Here is a 20,322-nt window from a genome sequence, read left to right on the forward strand (position 1 = left end):
AATGGAATATAATGCAACCATTAAAAAGAATGAAGGAGACAAATGCTCTTAGGAAAACATACCTATTATATTGATGAATGGGTTAAAAAAATTAAATAAATTGGCCAGGCACGGTGGCTCACGCCTGTAATCCTAGCACTTTGCGGGGCCGAGGTGGGCGGATCATGAGGTCAGGAGATGGAGACCATCCTGGCGAACACGGTGAAACCCCGTCTCTACTAAAAATACAAAAACTTAGCCCGGCATGGTGGCGGGCACCTGTAGTCCCAGCTACTCGGGAGGCTGAGGCAGGAGAATGGTGTGAACCCAGGAGGCGGGGCTTGCAGTGAGCCAAGATCATGCCATTGCACTCCAGCCTGGGCGACAGAGCGAGACTCTCTCTCAAAAAAAAAAAATCAAGGGAATTTTAAAATAATATAGTAGGACCACATTTTCGTTTTAAAAATGTGTAAGTATATATAAATTATATCAAGCTAAAAACCTTCTGCATAGCCAAGGAAACAATCAGCAAAGTGAAGCAACAACCTGCAGAATGGAAGAACATATTTGCAAATCATAAATCTGATAACGAGTTAATATCCAAAATAAATAAGGCACTCAAAAAACTGAATAGTAAGACAACAAATAACCTAATTTTAAAAAAGGCAAAGGATATGAATAAACATTTCTCAAAAGGAGACATACAAATGGACAACAGGTATATGAAAAAAATGCTCAAAATCACCAATCATCAGAGAAATGCAAATTTAAATCACGATGAGATACCACTTCACATCTGTTAAGATGACTATTATCAAAAAGATTAAAGATAAGCATTGGAGAAAATGTGGAGAAAATGAAACCCTTGCACACTATTGGTGGGAGTGTAAATTAGTAGAGCTCTTATGAAAAAACAGTACAGAGGTTCCTCAAGATATTTAAAATAGAATGACCATATGATTCACCAATCTCACTACAGGGTATATCGTCAAAGGAAATGAAATCAATATGTCAAAGAAATACTGGCACTTCTATGTCTATTGCAACATTATTCACAATAACCAAGATATGGAATCAACCTAAGTGTCCAACAACAGATGAACAGATAAACAAAATGTGGCACATATACTACAATGGAATATTCAGCCATAAAAAAGAATGAAATCCTGTCATTTGTAACAACATAAATGGAACTGGAGGACATTGTGTTAAGTGAAGTAAGTCAAGCCCAGAAAGACAAATATTGCATGATCTCGCCTGTATGTGGAACCTAAAAAAGTTGAATAGAAGTAGAGAGTAGAATGGTGGTTACCAGGGTCTGGGAGAAAGAGGGAAGGTTGGGTAAGATGTTGGTCAAAGGATACAAAATTTCATTTGGATAGGAAGAATAAGTGCAAGAAATCTATTGTATAACATGATGACTATAGTTAATAACAAAGTATTGTATCCTTAAAAATTGCTGAGAGTAGATTTTAAATGTTCTCACCACACACAAAAATATAAGTACGTGAGGTGATACATGTTTGATTTAGCCATTCTACAATGTATATATATTTCAAGACAACATGTTATACATAATATGTACAATTTTTTTCAATTAAAAAAGTTTTTAAAGCCAGATACAGTGACTCACACCAGTATTCCCAGAACTTTAGGAGGCTGAGGTGGGAAGACAGCTTGAGCCCAGGAGTTTGAGACCAGACTGGACAACAGAGTGAGACCCCCATCTCTACAAAAAAATGGAAAAATTAGGCATGGTGGCCTATATTTGCAAATACCCCAATATTTACACCTGTAGTCCCCACCTACTTGGGAGGCTGAGGTGAGAGGATCTCTTGAGCCTTGACCTCCCAGGCTCTAGACCTCCCACACCACTGAGCTGTAGCCTGGGCAGCAGAGTGAGATCTTTTCTTAAAAAAAAAAAAAAAAAAATTTAACGTGGAAAAAGTATACAAATGCTTATAATAAAACACATAAACTTTAAAAACTGGTTACTTCCAAGAAACAATAGGTATTTCATGTTTTACTTTAGATACGTCTTTAGTTTTAAAATCTGATTTTTAAAACCTGATTTCTGAAAATGGAGAAAGCTTCCAGAAAGTGATACAAAGAGCCAAACGTCTAAATCTAGTATTAAACTAATATCTGTTGAAGATTTATTGCAAATTGAGTATCATTTATCCAAAATGCTTGGGACCAAAAATTCTGAATGTTTTTGGATTTTGGAATATTTGCATGTAATATCTTGGGAATGGAACCCAAGTCTAAACACAAAATTTATTTTTTTCATGTATACTTTATATACATAGCCTAAAGGTAATATCATACAATATTTTTAATAATTTTGTGCATGAAACAGAGCTTGTGTACACTGAACCATCAGAAAGCAAAAGTGTCACTACCTCATTCCAGTGTTCAAAAAGTTTTGGATTTTCACATTAGAGATGCTCAACCTGTATATGCCATAGGGTTCATATTAAGAATCGCTCTCACTCTTCACAAATCTATGAGTACATATTATTCTCATTTCAAATTACTATCGCTATTTCAAGAGAAGAGGAGGAAACAGAAGCTTTTAGGAAATGACTTGCCTGACATCACACAGGTAAAATTAAGTTGCCAAATAGGCTATAACCCTTAATGCTGTTTCAGCACACTATTCCTGTAACTGAGGGGAAAACTGCAGAATACACATATGGTATTTACCAGATGTACCGTCTAATTCAACTTATAATGAGATGGTATCATGAGCTTTGAGCTGGAATACCCACTCCCCAGGACATGCCTATATGCTCGTGCCTACGCTCCAGCTATCATAATTGCAGATCTCAGATTACATCTTGACCTGGCTTCTTCATGGGGAAGGTTCCAGAGATGATGTGATGGGGAAAGATGGTGTCCCTTCCACATCTTCCCCGCAGTAATCCCATGGAGAAAGAGGCCAGGCTGGCAGCATGGAGTGATCCCAGGCAGACCAAACCCAGCAGAGTCACTCCTGCATGGAAGCCACACAGCAAATCCTGATGAGCAGGACTGCTGCTCTCTCCTACAGACTGAGACTTTCCTCCTTATAAGGGCACCAGGAGTTACAGCAACAAAAGTCTCAGAAGTGTGTCCCTCAGATCCCCTTTTAAAAAGGTTTCTCTGCCCAGCTTCAGGAACTGCAGTTAGCTGACAGCCTCCAGCTGCTGGTTCCTAAGGGACAGAAAGCTGAGCTTCCAGCGAGCACCCACCCATGACAAAGCAAGAAGGTGGCTAAGGGCCTGGTCATTTTTGCCCTATATGGGACTTCTCTCACTGGCAATCTTTGCTGATGGCCTTCCTGTCAGGCTGGTAGAGCCTCTGTGGATCTGCACTGTGGCCTGATACTACCCCTGCCTAGTGCTGTTTCCTCCCTGTTTTCACAGGTGTTAGCTCCGTGTCTGCATCTCGGAGCATCCAACCTGTGACAAAGGTCCTCCAGCCTAACTTATGCACTGACATAAGGTATTTTTAAGATCAGAGATTAACTGGGTTTCCTTTGCTGAGAAGGGGGAGATTTCAGCATCCCCTACCCAGTCTAAAGCCAAAAAGCCTGGTCGCCCTCGTATAAGCAGTAGCAGAGGGCTAGGAAGAAGAAACAACGCCCAGAAGGAATTGCCCTGAATGAGAAAAAGGCTGGGTTCAGAGTCAGGTAAACCTGGTTTTCATTCCAGAGTCCCCCACTTACCACCAGGTGACCTCGAACAAGTGAGTGAACTTCCCTATGCCTCTGTTTCCTCCGCTGTAAAACTGCTCCAGGTTTAGAGGATTATAGGAGGAGACAAGGAGCACAGAATGTGGTACACAGTACTTCCTTCCTTCTTTTCTTGAATCAGTCCATAAAGGAGATACGAGTTCTACAGTAAGAACTAAGGCCAGACTGCCTGAGCTCAGGAGAGAGGATCAGACTAACAGGGAGATTAAACTGGCTTTGAAAACAACACGTGCAATCTATTTAAATGCAAAATTGCTATTCTCAGTCCACCTGTGCTTTGTGTCAATTTTTTCCTAGCGGTGGGAGAGGTTTCACGGAGGTCTCCATACTCTTATTCAGTCTCCATTTGATCAGTGAGAAAACAGGACAAAATATCAGCTATGGATAGAGAACACATTTTTCTGTTTAGAACTTCCTACCAACTTCCAACACATCATGTAAATGCCTTAGAAGCCATCACTCTATCCTAATAACGAAGTAAAAAGCTGAACAATCTGAAAAATCAACTTTTTTTTCTTTTTTGAGACGGAATCTCGCTCTGTCGCCCAGGCTGGAGTGCAGTGGCACAATCTTGGCTCACTGCAACCTCTGCCTCCCGGGTTCAAGTGATTCTTCTGCCTCAGCCTCCTGAGCAGCTAGGACTATAGGCATGCACCACCATGCCTGGCTAATTTTTCTATTTTTAGTAGAGAAGCGGTTTCACTATATTGGCCAGGCTGGTCTCAAACCCCTGACCTTGGGATCCACCCACCTCGGCATCCCAAAGTGCTGGGATTACAGGTGTGAGCCACTGCACCCGGCAACAACTCTTCTTAGATCCATCAGAGAAGTGAGTGCACAAGGCAAAATGATACCTCCAAAGCTGGAAAGACAGACTGGTGAATACAGAGAATCACAACTGGCCAGAGCAGACAGGCAGGAACAGAAACCTCCACAGGAACCAGTGCTGGGTAGGAAAATCTAAACTGTAACTGAAAAATTGCTGTAGGCTATGTGGACGAGTCTGAGCATTAAAAACTCCAGGGAGGACCCATTCTTAGGAAGTCCCTTACACTTTGTGAATTGTACCTCCAGGAACTATCCAGGTCCTCACAGTGAAGACGGAAGAAAAATCCCCTTGTGCTTCTGGCAGTGGGACGAGAAAGGGAACCATTTTTAAATACACCAGAGCATTCTGATCTTCTTAACAAGGCCTGACCTCAGGAGAAACTATTTAACCAGAGCCTAACTAACTGATTGGAGGAAAGGAAATACCCATCTCCAGCCAGCTCCAGCCACCCTGTCCCTGCCAAGAGGTGAGGGGAGGAATGAAAAGAACTTGTAAAATTCATAGCCCAGGGGCACAGACTCACTAAAAACTGAGACCTAATCACAGTACTATAGAACATTCCTCCCCCACCCCACACCTTACCATCACATTACTAAATGGCCTATTTACCTAGCACATGACAGCTGACTTTCAGCAAAAAGTCACAAGGCATATTGAAAGGCAAAAACACAGTTTGAAGAGACAGAGTAAGCATCAGAACCAGACCCAGGTATGGCAGGGATGTTGGAATTATCAGACTGGGAATTTAAAACAACTAGCGTTAATTTTTAAAGGGCTCTAATAGATAAAAGTGGACAATACGCAAGAAGAGATAGGCAATGTAAGCAGAGAGATGAGAACTCTAAGAAAGAACCAAAACAAAATGCTGGAGATAAGAAACACTGTAATTGAAACAAAGAATGTCTTTGATGGATTCATTAGTAAACTGAAAACAGCTGAGGAAAGAATCTCTGTGCTTGAGGACACGCCAATAGAGACTTCCAGAACTAAAACATTTTAGAAAACAGAATATTCAAGAATTGTGGGACAACCACAAAAGGTATAGCATACACATAATGAGAATACCAGAAGGAAAAGTAAGACAGGAACAGAAGAAACATTCAAAGCAATGATCACTGAGAATTTTCCCAAATTAATGTCACCCACCAAACCTCAGATCACAGAAGTACAGAGAACAGCAACTCAGACAAACACCACAAAAACGGCCGGGCGTGGTGGCTCACGCCTGTAATCCCAGCACTTTGGGAGGCCGAGGCCGGGGGATCACGAGGTCAGGAGATGAAGACCATCCTGGCTAACACAGTAAAACCCCGTCTCTACTAAAAATACAAAAATTAGCCAGGCGTGGCGAGAGGTGCCTGTAATCCCAGCTATAGGAGGCTGAGGCAGGAGAATTGCTTGAACCCAGGAGGTGGAGGTTGCAGTGAGCCAAGATCACGAGACTGTACTCCAGCCTGGGGGACAGAGTGAGACTCCATCTCAAAAAGAAAAAAAAAAAAAAAAAAGTCGGGAAAAAAAAAATCACCTAGCCTAAAAAGAAGGAAAGATAAGAATTACAGTTGACGCTTGAACAATGCAGGAGTTAGAGACACCGATGCCCCCACACAGTCAAATCTACAATAACTTTTGACTCCAAAAATTCACTAATAGCCTACTATTGACCAGAAGCCTTACCAACAATATAAAGTCAATTAACACATCCTTTGTATGTTATTTTGTATTACATACTGTATTCTCACAATAAAGCTACAGAAAACAAAATGTTATTAACAAAATCATAAGGAAAATACATTCACAGTAATGTACTGTATTTATCAATACCATAAATTTATATCATCTGTTTACAATACGAATAGTCTATCTGAAATGGCAGGCAGCCACAGCTGCAGACCCCAATCTATGATATATATGGAGCAATCCAACTTTTTCTTGTAACTAGTGTCACTTCGTATGGGTCCCCTAGTGTTACCGAGGTTTATGGTATTCTACTAAACACGATAAAAAAAAAAATATGCTAGAGATTCATGATGAGAACCTTGACAGATCACTTTTAACTGCTATATAAAATTTACTAGAGAAAAGGACTGTTCAGGAGGAGATGATTAGCATCACAACATTTAAGTGGATACTGTGAACTTGAGTGGATGCTGTGAACTTGAGTTCACAGCAAGAACAACAGGAAGTGGCTACGAAATTATTACAGTAGTAAAGTATGTACTTTAGTTCATGTTATGCAGTTATTTAATACTGCCTCTTTACGTCTGTAAATGTTCTGTTTATGTGCATACGTTTTTATAAATTTTAACTTTTTGTAATAGATTTGTTTATATTTTATGGTAATAATGAAATAGACTAGTATCTACATATATTTTATGCATTCATGACATACCTAACTTTTTCAATATTTCTAGGCTAAGGAGTTGGTCTGCATGTTTTTCAAGTCATTGTAAATCTCCAAAATATTTTCAGTATACTTTTTAAAAAATAATCCACATATTAGTGGACTCACACAGTTCAAGCCCATGTTGTTCAAGGATCAACTGTACATCCAACTTCTCAGAAACCATGCAAGTAAGAAGAAAGTGGAATGAGATATTTAAAGAGTTGAGAGGAAAAAAAAAACCCACCAACCTAGAATTTTGGACCTTGTGAAATTATCCTTCAAAAATGAAGGAAAAGGCCAGGTGCAGTGGCTCACGCCTGTAATCCCAGCACTTTGGGAGGCCAAGGAGGGAGGATCACCTGAGGTCAGGAGTTCAAGACCAGCCTGGCCAACATGGTGAAACCCCATCTCTACTAAAATTACAAAGATTAACCGGGCGTGGTGATGCATGCCTGTAATCCCAGCTACTCAGGAGGCTGAGGCAGGAAAATCACTTGAACTTGGGAGGTAGAGATTGCAGTGAGCCAAGATCATGTTATTGCACTCCAGCCTGGTCAGCAGAGGCAGACTCCATCTCCAAAAAAAAAAAGGAAAAATCGACTTTTTCAGACAAAAATGGAGTGAATTTGTTGCCAGTAGACCTGTCTTGCAAGAAATGTCAAAAGAAGTCCTTCAGAGAGAATGAGAATTACATAGGTCAGACACTTAGAGGTACATCAAGAAAGAAAGAGCACAGAGAGGAATAAGTGAAGGTAAAATGAAACTTTTATTTTACTTATTTTTAACTAATCTAACAGATGACAGTTTAATGAAAAAATAACGTGTATTCAATTATGCATGCATATGTATGTTTATGAATACATGAAATGAGTTAAAGCAATGATACAAGGAATGAGAGGAATTAGGAACATCTTCCTATTATAAGGTACTTAGTATAGTATTATTTGAAAGGGGCTTGGATTACTTGTAAATGTATTTTGCAAACTCTAGGGCAACCAGTAAAAATAATTTTTTTTTGCATTTTGATTGCTGCTAAGGAAGGAGAAAAAGTTGAATCATATAAAATGCTCAATTAAAACCAAAAAAGGCAGAAAAAGAATGGAAGACAAAATAAGAAGAAAAAGGGCAACGAACAGAAAAAGCAACAAATACCAGAGGTATTAATCCAACTATATCAATAATCACCTTAAACTTCAGTGGTCTAAAATATACAAATTAAAAGACACAGACTGTCAGACCAGATGAAAAAACAAGACCCAACTATATGTCATCTACAGAAAGTCATTTTAAATATGAGGACACATATTGATTAAAAAGTGAAGAGATGGAGAAAGATATATCATGCTAACAGTAATCAAAAGAACGCAGGAGTAGCTGTATTAACTTCAGACAGAGCAGACTTCAAAGCAAGAAAAGTTATCAGAGATGAAGAGGGTCATTATAATGATAAAAGAGTCAATTCTCAAAAAAGACATAATCTTTAACACCTGTACATCTAACAACAGAGCATCAAAAAATGTCGGGAGAAAATTGATACTGCAAGGAAAAATAGATGAATTCATTATTATAGTTGAAGACTTAAATACCTCTCTATCAGATATGGACAGATTTAGCAGGCAGAAAATCATTAAGGATATAGTTGAACTCAATAACACAATCAATCAACTGGATAGAATGAACATGTAGAGACTACTTTGTCCAACAATAGCAGAAATCACCTTCTCTCAAGGTCACATGGAACATTCACCAAGATAGACCACATTTTGGGCCATGTAACCCACCTTAACAAACAAATAGAAATCATACAATGTCTGCTCTCAGGCCACAGTGGAATTAAACTAGAAATCAGTTAGAGAAAATAGCTAGAAAATCCAAAAATACTTGGGAGACCAAACAACACACTTCTAAATAATACACAGGCCAAAGACTATATCTCAAGAGAAAATAAAATATATTTTAACTAAATGAAAAAGAGAATACAAATTAAAATTCGTGGCATGCAGCAAAAGCAGTGTTTAGAGGGAAATTTTTAGCATTAAATGCATATACTAGAAAAGAAAAAAATAAAAAATCAATAAGCTTCTGCTTTAGGAAACTAAAAAATTAAAGCAAATTAAATCCAAAGTAAGCAGAAGAAAAGAACAAAAATTGGAGCAGAAAGCAATGAAATTGAAAGCAAAAAATCAATAGAAAAAAACATTAACAAAACCAAAAGCTCATTCTTTGAAAAGATCAATAAAAATCAATAAGCCTCTAGCCAGGTTAACTAAAACATACTAGCCGCTGAGATGAGACCTAGATGTTTGCCTTATATTGGCAATCAATGAGCAACCACTTATGCCAGACCGGTAGACTAAAACTCATTAACATTGTTTCCTTTCTTTCGTTCATTCCACCAATTAAAAAAAAAAAAAAAAAAAAAAACCTTAATATTGAATACCTACTATGTGCCAAACACCGTTCTAAGTGCTTGAGATTTATCACTGAATAAACACAATAAGTAAGTAAACTGTATATTACATTAGAAGGTATCACGTGGAAGAAAACATAGATCAGATTAAAAAGAGGACTAGAAGTTGTCCTTAATTTGGTATAAATTTATAATATATAATAGTATTATTCTCATCCCTTTCTTATCCTCTTAAAAACATAAATATATTAATAATAGTTAATTTTATATCACAGTATTTGAATTACAGGATAGGAAGAAGACAAATGAACATCACCAATGACTTCGCAGCCTCTTTTGGGGAAAAGGCTGGCATATTTTCCACTGTACATAGAGTAATTGTACCATGTTAGATGGAAGTATGATTTTCTTATTGACTTATTTGGAGATTAAATATGGATTATAAAAATGCTTATGAGTATCAAGTTGACAAGAGGTGAGGAGGTAATAGTTCTATGTATCAACTTGGCTAGGACGTGGCACTCAGGTATTTAAGCCAACACTAAACTAAGTGTTGCTGTAAAAGTATTATGTAGATGTGATTAACATCTACAATCAGTCGACTTTCAGGAAAAGATATAATCCTCTGTAATCTGAGTAGGCCTCATCCAGTCAGTCAAAAGGCATTAAAAGCAGAACTGAGTTTTCCTAAGGAAGAAGGAATTTGTTGTGAACTTCAGCATCAGCTCTTCCCAAGGGTTTCCAGTCTGTCAACTTGCCCTGAATTTTGGACACAAGTAGCCAATCACCACAATCACGTAAGTCAATTCCTTGCAATAAATCTCTTCATATTAAGTACCTACTAGCTCTGTTTCTCTGGTAGAACTCTGACTGATACAGTCAGCTACATAGAGAAAATAACATTTGGGCAAAGACTTGCAGTTAAGCATGGTGTGTACAAGGAACAGCAAAAAGGCCAGTGTGGCTGAATAAGAGTGAGCAAGGGGAGAGACGTAGGAGAGGAGGTTATTCTATTAACCATAAGAAGCAGCAGAGAAAGTACAGGCTGTGAGTTGAAAGGTCTCCTTTAGCATCCTTTCTATCATAAGCCAAGCCCACATCATGACAAAAAATGATGCTACCATCATCCAAATATCTCTCCTTCTCTAAAATGGTACAAATGAATGTTCCCCATCTCCACTGTTGACAAAAGCTTCTGGTTACTACAAGGAGATCTTTTGTACCTAACTCATTGTACATTACTGCATATATTCAGAACATTATTTGTGAGCTGAATCATGTTGGTAGTGTCTCCACTAGGGGGTATGGAACTCTGGAGCCAGGCTAGAACATAGATCCAAAATCATCCAAACGTGGATCAAGGACTGACGAGCCATCTACAGTCAATGGGACAGTTTACCTGTTTTCCTTGGGTAAGACGGTGGTTTGGAGTCAAGAAGATTTAATGCTTCTAACTGGTCCCGCCCAGATGTAGTTGAAAAAATAAAGACCAGGATTCCAGATCCAAGATGGCCAAATAGGAACAGCTCCGGTCTGCAGCTCCCAGCGTGATCAACACAGAAGACAAGTGTTTTCTGCATTTCCAACTGAGGTACCTGGTTCATCTCACTGGGACTAGTTGGACAGTGGGTGCAGCCCACAGAGAGCGAGCCAAAGCAGGGAGGGGCATCGCCTCACCCATAAAGCACAAGGGGTCAGGGGATTTCCCTTTCCTAGCCAAGGGAAGCCACGACAGAGGGCACCTAGAAAAACGGGGCACTCCCAGACAAATACAGTGCTTTTCCAATGGTCTTAGAAAATGGCACACCAGGAGATTATATCCCATGCCTGGCTCCACCGACCCCAAGCCCACGGAGCCTTGCTTACTGCTAGCACAGCAGTCTGAGCTCCACCTGTGAGACAGCAGCCTGGCAGGGGGAGGGGCGTCTGCCATTACTGAGGCTTGAGTAGGTAAACAAAGCAGCCAGGGAAGCTCGGACTGAAGGAGATAGAGATACCAAAAACCCTTCAAAAAATCAGTGAATCCAGGAGCTGATTTTTTGAAAAAGTCAACAAAATCGATAGACTGCTAGCAAGACTAATAAAGAAGAAAAAAGAGAAGAAGTAAACAGACACAATAAAAAATGATAAAGGGGATATCACCACTGATCCCACAGAAATACAAACTACCATCAGAGAATACTATAAACACCTCTATGCAAATAAACTAGAAAATCTAGAAGAAATGGATAAATTCCTGGACAGATACACCCTCCCAAGACTAAACCAGGAAGAAGTGGAATCTCTGAATACACCAATAACAGGCTCTGAAATTGAGGCAATAATTAATAGCCTCCCAACCAAAAAAAAGTCCAGGACCAGAGGGATTCACAGCCAAATTCTACCAGAGGTACAAGGAGGAGCTGGTACCATTCCTTCTGAAACTATTCCAATCAATAGAAAAAGAGGGAATCCTCCCTAACTCATTTTACGAGGCCAACATCATCCTGATACCAAAGCCTGACAGAGATACAACAAAAAAAGAGAATTTTAGACCAACATCCCTGATGAACATCGATGCAAAAATCCTCAATAAAATACTGGCAAACCGACTCCAGCAGCACATCAAAAAGTTTATCCAACACAATCAAGTTGGCTTCATCCCTGGGATGCAAGGCTGGTTCAACATATGCAAATCAATAAACATAGTCCATCATATAAACAGAACCAACGACAAAAACCACATGATTATCTCAATAGATGCAGAAAAGCCTTCAACGGAATTCAACAGCCCTTCATGCTAAAAACTCTCAATAAACTAGGTAATGATGGAATGTATCTCAAAATAAGAGCTATTTATGACAAACCCACAGCCAATATCATACTGAATGGGCAAAAACTGGAAGCATTCCCTTTGAAAACTGGCATAAGACAAGAATGCCCTGTCTCACCACTCCTATTCAACATAGTGTTGGAAGTTCTGGCCAGGGCAATCAGGCAAGAGAAACAAAAGGTATTTAATTAGGAAAAAAGGAAATCAAATTGTCCCTGTTTGCAGATGACATGATTGTATATTTAGAAAACCCCATTGTCTCAGCCCAAAATCTCCTTAGGCTGATAAGCAACTTCAGCAAAGTCTCACGGTACAAAATCAATGTGCAAAAATCACAAGCATTCCTATACACCAATAACAGACAAACAGAGAACCAAATCATGAGTGAACTACCATTCACAATTGCTACAAAGAGAATAAATACCTAGCAATACAATTTACAAGGGATGTGAAGAACCCCTTCAAGGACAACTACAAACCACTGCTAAACAAAATAAAAGAGGACAGAAACAAATGGAAGAACATTCCATCCTCATGGATAGGAAGAATCAATATCGTGAAAATGCCCATAGTGCCCAAAGTAATTTATAGATTCAATGTCATCCCCATCAAGCTACCAATGACTTTCTTCACAAAACTGGAAAAAACTACTTTAAAGTTCATATGGAACCAAAAAAAGCCCATATTGCCAAGACAATCCTAAGCAAAAAGAACAAAGCTGGAGGCATCACGCTACCTGACTTCAAACTATACTACAAGGCTACAGTAACCAAAACAGCATAGTACTGGTACCAAAACAGATATATAGACCAATGGAACAGAACAGAGTCCTTAGAAATAACACCACACATCTACAACCATCTGATCTTTGACAAACCTGACAAAAAGAAGAAATGGGGAAAGGATTCCCTGTTTAATAAATGGTGCTGGGAAAACTGGCTAGCTGTATGTAGAAAGCTGAAACTGAACCCCTTCCTTACACCTTATATAAAAATTAATTCAAGATGAATTAAGGACTTAAATGTGAGACCTAAAACCATAAAAACCCTAGAAAAAAACCTAGGCAATCCCATTCAGGACATAGGCATGGGCAAGGACTTCATGACTAAAACACCACAAATAATGGCAACAAAATAGACAAATGGGATCTAATTAAACTAAAGAGCTTCTGCACAGCAAAAGAAACTACCATCAGAGTGAACAGGCAACCTACAGAATGGGAGAAAATTTTTGCAATCTACCCATCTGACAAAGGACTAATATCGAGAATCTACAAAGAACTTAAACAAATTTACAAGAAAAAAACAAAAACCCCATCAAAAAGCGGGTGAATGATATGAACAGACACTTCTCAAATGAAGATATTTATGCAGCCAACATATACATGAAAAAATGCTCATCATCACTGGTCATCAGAGAAATGCAAATCAAAACCACAATGAGATACCATCTCACACCAGTTAGAATGGCAATCATTAAAAAGTCAGGAAACAACAGGTGCTGGAGAGGATGTGGAGAAATAGGAAAGCTTCTACACTGTTGGTGTGAATGTAAACTAGTTCAACCATTGTGGAAGACAGTGTGGCAATTCCTCAAGGATCTAGAACTAGAAATACCATTTGACCCAGCAATCCCATTACTGGGTATATACCCAAAGGATTATAAATCATTCTACTATAAAGACACATGCACACATATGTTTATTACAGCACTATTCACAATAGCAGAGACTAGGAATCAACCCAAATGTCCATCAATGATAGACTGGATTAAGAAAATGTGGCACATATACACCATGGAATACTATGCAACCATAAAAAGGATGAGTTCATGTCCTTTGCATGGACATGGATGCAGCTGGAAACCATCATTCTGAGCAAACTATCACAATGTCTGCTTTAGGATGGGAGGAAGATGGTTGGTGACAGGTCTTTACTGAGAAAACCAAACACCACATGTTCTCACTCATAGGTGGGAACTGAACAAAGAGAACACTTGGACACAGGGCAGGGAACATCATACCCCAGGGCCTGTAGTGGGATGGGGGACAGGGGGAGAGATAGCATTAGGAGAAATATCTAATGTAAATGATGAGTTAATGGGTGCAGCAAACCAACATGGCAATGTATACCTATGTAATACACCTGCATGTTGTGCGCATGTACCCTAGAACTTAAAGTATAATAAAAAGAAGTTAAAAAATTTTTTTAAATGAAATAAAATAAAAATAAAGACCAGGCACCATCAAAGGCAGATAATGACAAGTTGGGTGCGTGAAGCCTAATAAGATACCTTGTCAAGGCTTCCTAACCTCTCACTTACCCCAGCAAAAAGAAGAATGCCAAATTTTCCTTACTACAAAGATTACCAAAATAATAATAATTTTAAGTATATTCATTAACATGTAAAAATGCTCATGATTATATAAAGTGAAGAAAAGGCAACACAATCACATTTAATGTACACACTATTGCTAGATGTGTCTCAACTTCATAAACATTAACATGAAAAAATGAATTTCTTAGCGTTTAGGAAATAGGATATCTACAAAGAAACAAGTTAAATGCACACACCAAAAAAATGTAAAATGCCATGTGGTTGTTGAGATTGCAGGTAATTTTTATTTTCTTCTTTTCACTTCCTGTATCTTCTTTGCCTATAATGGTATGTATTGCTCTAATAACAAAATTGTTTAAAAACTCCTTCCTGTACACGAAGCACTTCTAGCTCCTTAAAAAAGTGATCTGACACTTTTAATCTCAAGCAAGCTGAAACAGAGCTTTTCCAGCCTGCTTTTGCACATGGGAAAGTATAAAGCTCAAAGGAGTTAGGTCACTTACCCAGTGTCACACATTGTGGTGTGTAAGCCCAGCCAAGACAGGCGTCTGGGGGTCCTGAAGGTCCTCTCCATGATAGCACCTAGTTTTGTGCCATTGTCTCAGCCTATGCACCCCCTAAAAGTGAGGCTCAAGATGAGCTAACCCCTTGCTCTTACCTCTGCCAGGCGGGAGTGCTTGTGGACATTCTCGCCTTTTTGCACGCTTGGAGCCAGCTGCTGCAGGACACCCCTGCTGCTTGTCAGTGCTCTTGTCAGCCGAGCAAACTTCCCCCAGCCTGAAGCAAGTGGAAGAGTGAAAAGACAGGGTCAACCACATCCCAAAGGTGCACAGACATTCACGTTAGAAGCTATACTGTCAGAAACAGACACCCCCAATGCCCTCCTAAGCTCCCAACAGTCACTCTGCATCCCTGCAGGCAAGACCCACTGCTCAGAAAAGCACCTTGTGTGTCGCAATTTGCTTCTCCCCTGCACTTTCACTTCATCCTAATCATAGTTCGTGAAGCTGGTAGAGCAGGTTTTAGTACCATTTTACAAATAGGGAGACTAAGACACAGAGTGCCCAGACAATGAGAGTCTAGCACATCTCTCCACTATGGCCCAAGCCTTCTTCACCAGATAATACCAGGTAATTGAGATGGTTCTCTGATTTGGTAACTTGGCTCAGAGTTACCAAATCTGAGTTCCCAAATTGAGTTACCAAATTGGTTCCCAATCCCCAGGCTACCTGATCTTGCAGAAACAACTGGTTCTGGGTTTTAAATGGACAAGCTAGTTCAATAGCCATTCTATGCATTACCTTCTCCAAGGCCAGAGGAGTAAGAAATGATTTCAACCCCTGGGGAGGTGGGGGAAAAGCAGTGGTAGATTTTAGTCTGCTTTAGGATGGAAGAAAGATGGTTGGTGACAGGTCTTTACTGAGAATCGAAGATGTCTGAGTGATCTTGACACCTTTTAAAGGCCCCCAAAGACAATTGTCCATTTCAACACTCAACAACCCATCTACATCAAGGTTATGACCATGCAGTTGCCCCATGAGACCCTTGAAGTCCTGTCAGGATTCTCAAGAATCAGGAATTGGGTTTTAGGAGCTCCAAAAACCCAGACATGGGGTATATAGCAAATAAACAGAGCATGCAACTATTTTTACATTACAGCTAAAAGCAGGACTAGGTGATTTTATTTTTTTATATCCTTTAGAGTTTAGAAGCATTCAGCACCTTCCAGTAGAAATCTCATCTGCCAAATTTTACCCTGGAGCAACTTTCCAAGATAGGATCCAGAGGACAATGGAGTTAAGCAGAAGAATGTCCATATTTTATTTTTCTATACAACCTTTGAGAATCATAAACTGGATAAATTTTTGTCAATATAGTAAGAATAGCAAATCAGCTCTTTTTTGTCTCATTCCAGAAGTGCCAGGCTTCAATAAAAAGCCAGTAGTGCTTTCATCCACCCTGATGCCACGAAGCAGAAATGTGGAACTGCTGGGATTGGCTTGAAAAGATACGCATAGTGGTTTGACTGTGGGCGGGTGGGGTATCCCACTAATGTTAACAGGAGGGGACAGCATGGACTCTGTAGGGGTCTTTGACATCTCCCCCAATGTCAATGAATGTGCTATGGGAACTATGAATTAAGATTTTTTAAAAGTCACTTTCAGAGGAAGGCTCTACTTTAGCTTAAAATACAGCTGAAACTGGATTCCAAAAAGCTTTTCGAGAAGAGCAGAGAGTTTATTTTTCAGTCAGTTGTGTATGTAAACATCAGCAAGGGCTCTGCACCCACCCTACCACCACCACCAGCGTGATCTATATACTGTGAGAACAGTGATGAGAGGGAGCTGGCAGAGCAGGTGCCCCAAACCCCTTGGTTCATCACCTGATATAACATAAAAGAATAAAAAGGAATATCCCTGGACCTCTGGGCATTTCCCTAGACTCAGGATAGCCCCTCACTCTCTGGCCTAGCCCTGATTCTCTTTGCAAGAGTGGGCTCTTAAAAGAGTGGGCTCTCGGCTGGCTGAGCAAGGGCATGGGAAGGTGAGTGGGTGTTGAAAAGGAAATGGATGAACAGTGTGAAATTTGCATCACACTTCTACCCAGGATGGGCAGGAAGGAAGGAAATAAGTTTTTACCCAAGTTCCCAAACCCATATTTTCTTTCCTGTGCTATAGATACTTTATAATGGCAATCATGCCTCGCCAGATGAAAAAATAGATTCAATCACTCATGTGTTAATTCTATAAACATAATTACTAGGTACCAGGTATGGTACTAGATACTAGAGACATTAACATGAATAAGACACAGATTCTGGCCTCAGAGAGCACACACTCTAGCAGGGAAGACTGACAATTATGAAATCATGACATAGTGAACTAAGTTCTATGACAGGGATGAGTACAGAATGCTATGGCCAAGACTGTCAAAAGAAGGCATATACCTAATCCAGGCGGGGGAGACAAAGCAAGTTTCCTGAAGGAAATGGCACTAGAGCAAAGTTTTAAACAATGAGTAGGAATTAGGTAGACTTAAGGAAAGAAAGACATCCCACACAGAAGGAACAGCACCTACAAAGGCAGAAAATTATAAAACAGGGTAATATGTCAGTGAAGAACAAGACATTCGGAATGGCTGGATGAAGGGCCATGGCTTATAAGTGGGAGGGGGATGCCAGGCATGTCCTGAGATGATGCTAAAGAGGTTGGTAGGGGCCAAACCAAGAAGAACCTGGACAGTAAAAACCTACAAGGTAAGTTAAGAACCTTGAACTTCATCCTGAAACCCACTGAGAGCCACTGAAGGACTTTAAATGTGGTGAGGAAGGAGATACACATGCCAATTTGCATTTTAAATGAACAGAACAACAAAGTGGATAGTGGGCTGGGAAAAAAAAAAAAAAAAAAGACAGATAGAAGTATGTTAGGACAACAGGCAAGAGACCATGTGGGCCTGGACCAATGCTGCGGCCTGGGCCGGGGTCAAGGGGAGACTTGAGGGCAGCTACAGAGTCAGGACTCTGAAAAAAATAGCTATAGAGGAAAAGAAAAAGCAACCTAGGTGGCTCCTGAGTTTCTGGTTTGGGTGACAACTGGGGTGACAGCTATTCAAGGAGATTAAAAACATATGAAGAGCAAACCAATTTGGTGGAAGATAATACATACAATTTGGACCAACAATGTCCCTTACAGCAGACCCATCAGAAGAATCATTTCTGAAGAAAGTGAAACTCCTATTGTCCAAAAGGCCAAATGGGAGGGGACAACCCAAACCGAACTTAGCTCAAAATGGTCTTGCTCAGGGGAAGTCAGACAGTCACTTTCCACATGATTCATTGTTGTCCTTCAAGGAAGAATACTGGCCTATCCCTAGCAGGCTTACCTGCTTCCTGTATTGAACCCCAACTTGCTTTAGGCAGGCATATATTAGATCATTGACTGTGCTTTACTGTTTTATTTGCTTACCTGCCTATGCCTTCTCCCAAATAGACTCAGAGGCTCTATCGCAGGCATTTCCTTGTGTCCAGCACCTAGCATGAGGCCAGGCACCCAACAGGTGAATACAATAGGTGTACTGGACAAATAAAGAACAAATATTTTTTCTCTCATCACCCTACTTCTGTCTGGATTTGCAATAGATATAAGGTCCCAAAGGATAGGCAGCCCATTTCACAAACTCTCTTCAGTTTTAGGGGGTATTTCTGTGCCTCTCTTTTGCCAGGCATTTCTGCACCCACTCCTCCAATTCCATCCCACTTGTAAGTTCAACACTGAATAGTGCTCAAATGAAGAAACCCCTGGCCCAGGATTCTTCCAGTTCCATCACAAATGTCACCAGCAAGTTAGGCATAGCAGAGCTGTGGATGCCATGAGAAAATTGAAACCATACATGATCAGGAAAATGAGAGGGGAAGTGGGCAGGAGCAGAAGAGGAAGAGTATAGAAAGAAAAAAGACAAAAGGAGAGGAACACAGTATACAATCTAGCAATCAGCTAAAAGGTATTTACTGGGTCTTTTCTCCATTCTCAGGAATGGAGAAATGGCTTTTACCCTGTCTTGACCCGACAATGGCTGGTGGGTGTCAACTTAGCTGAGCCACCAATGAGCCTGAATCTTTCTTTTTCAGGCCAGAAGAGATGGTGCTGGGATGAGTTAGAATTCCAGTTCCTCTGAGAGTAAGTCCAGGGGTACCAAAAAAGACAGAGGACAGCCTTATCCTGAGATACAGGGTCAGAAATTCAGAAGGAGTTGATAGCATAATCCAAACATCCAGCAGAATATAGTCAACACAGGGTACAGCATGGAGAGTCAGTGTGGACCACTGCCTAAGCGTCCTCAAGTCTCTTCCCACAATCTTTTCCTTACCAATGTACAAAGCACCAAAAATCTAGAACGGCTTCTTCAAGTAGCAGTCACTAAATCGTCACTTTCCCATCAGCCTAAGGGCGGAGACATAAAATGTTAACATTGAAGGGCGGTGGGGCCTGCGACTTGGGTCTATTACTATTTCTCCCATGTCCAGCATGAAGATACATGGAGAAGGGTGAACAGTTACAACAGTTTGCCAGAGCCTTCATCCTGCAATATTCTAAATCTCTGGCTCTTAGAAACCTACTCCAAAGTTTTGCATTCCTTTTGTTGTCTGCATTTGCCTTAAGTTTAACTCTGAATTTAGAAGTAAACAAGTGAATCTTTGAAAATGAATTTGCTCCTTTAATATGACATTAGTTGGCAGGATAATAGAGAAAACAAGAGGACTGACTCATCCTTTGGTGAGCAATGTAAAGAGAGAAAATTCTGAGCTTTACACTCTAATTCTATACTCATTTGCCCAACCCTCCTGACTCAGAAGAGAGAACGTGACAGAAACATATCCCACAGCCTACTCCCAATTATCTACAACAAAAGAAAAAGCAAGAGATAAGGAACAAATGAAATCACTGGAGCATCACAGATTCTCATTTTAGGCAGGAATTCCTACCTACTCTCTCATTCAGCCTTTAAGCATGCATACACACACACACACACACACACACACACACACACCCAGAACTGTTAGCAAACAGCAAACCTAACTTGACTTTCATTCCCTGCTCCATGCCATCCGTGGGCACTATTTGTCAGAGAGTAAGAGAATTACTGTCAAAAGACAGAGAGCAAAGTGAAGATGAGGAAGTCAGAGGCCTACCTAGCTCATAAAAAGGACGGTGAGAACTGGTACACCAAATGACAGAGGGGACTCTGAAAGCATTTCCAGGACCCATCCCCTCTGCCTGAGGCTCTGGGTAGAAGAGAAGTTACTTTGTGTCAGATCCTGAAATAGGCTACTGTC

General features: G+C 40.1%; 1 protein-coding gene across 2 annotated transcripts in view; it reads right to left on the bottom strand.

Annotated features, from left to right (window-relative positions):
- KCNH1 (potassium voltage-gated channel subfamily H member 1) overlaps positions 1-20,322 on the bottom strand; it is a 453,746-nt gene that overhangs the window by 385,978 nt on the left and 47,446 nt on the right. For both annotated transcript variants that reach the window (XM_015116791.3, NM_001267017.1), the window contains 1 exon segment: positions 15,145-15,263. In XM_015116791.3, the coding sequence (XP_014972277.1) occupies positions 15,145-15,263 (119 nt within the window).

The sequence above is a fragment of the Macaca mulatta genome, chromosome 1 (genome assembly GCF_049350105.2).
Source record: "Macaca mulatta isolate MMU2019108-1 chromosome 1, T2T-MMU8v2.0, whole genome shotgun sequence".
In the NCBI taxonomy this organism is placed as follows: domain Eukaryota; kingdom Metazoa; phylum Chordata; class Mammalia; order Primates; family Cercopithecidae; genus Macaca; species Macaca mulatta.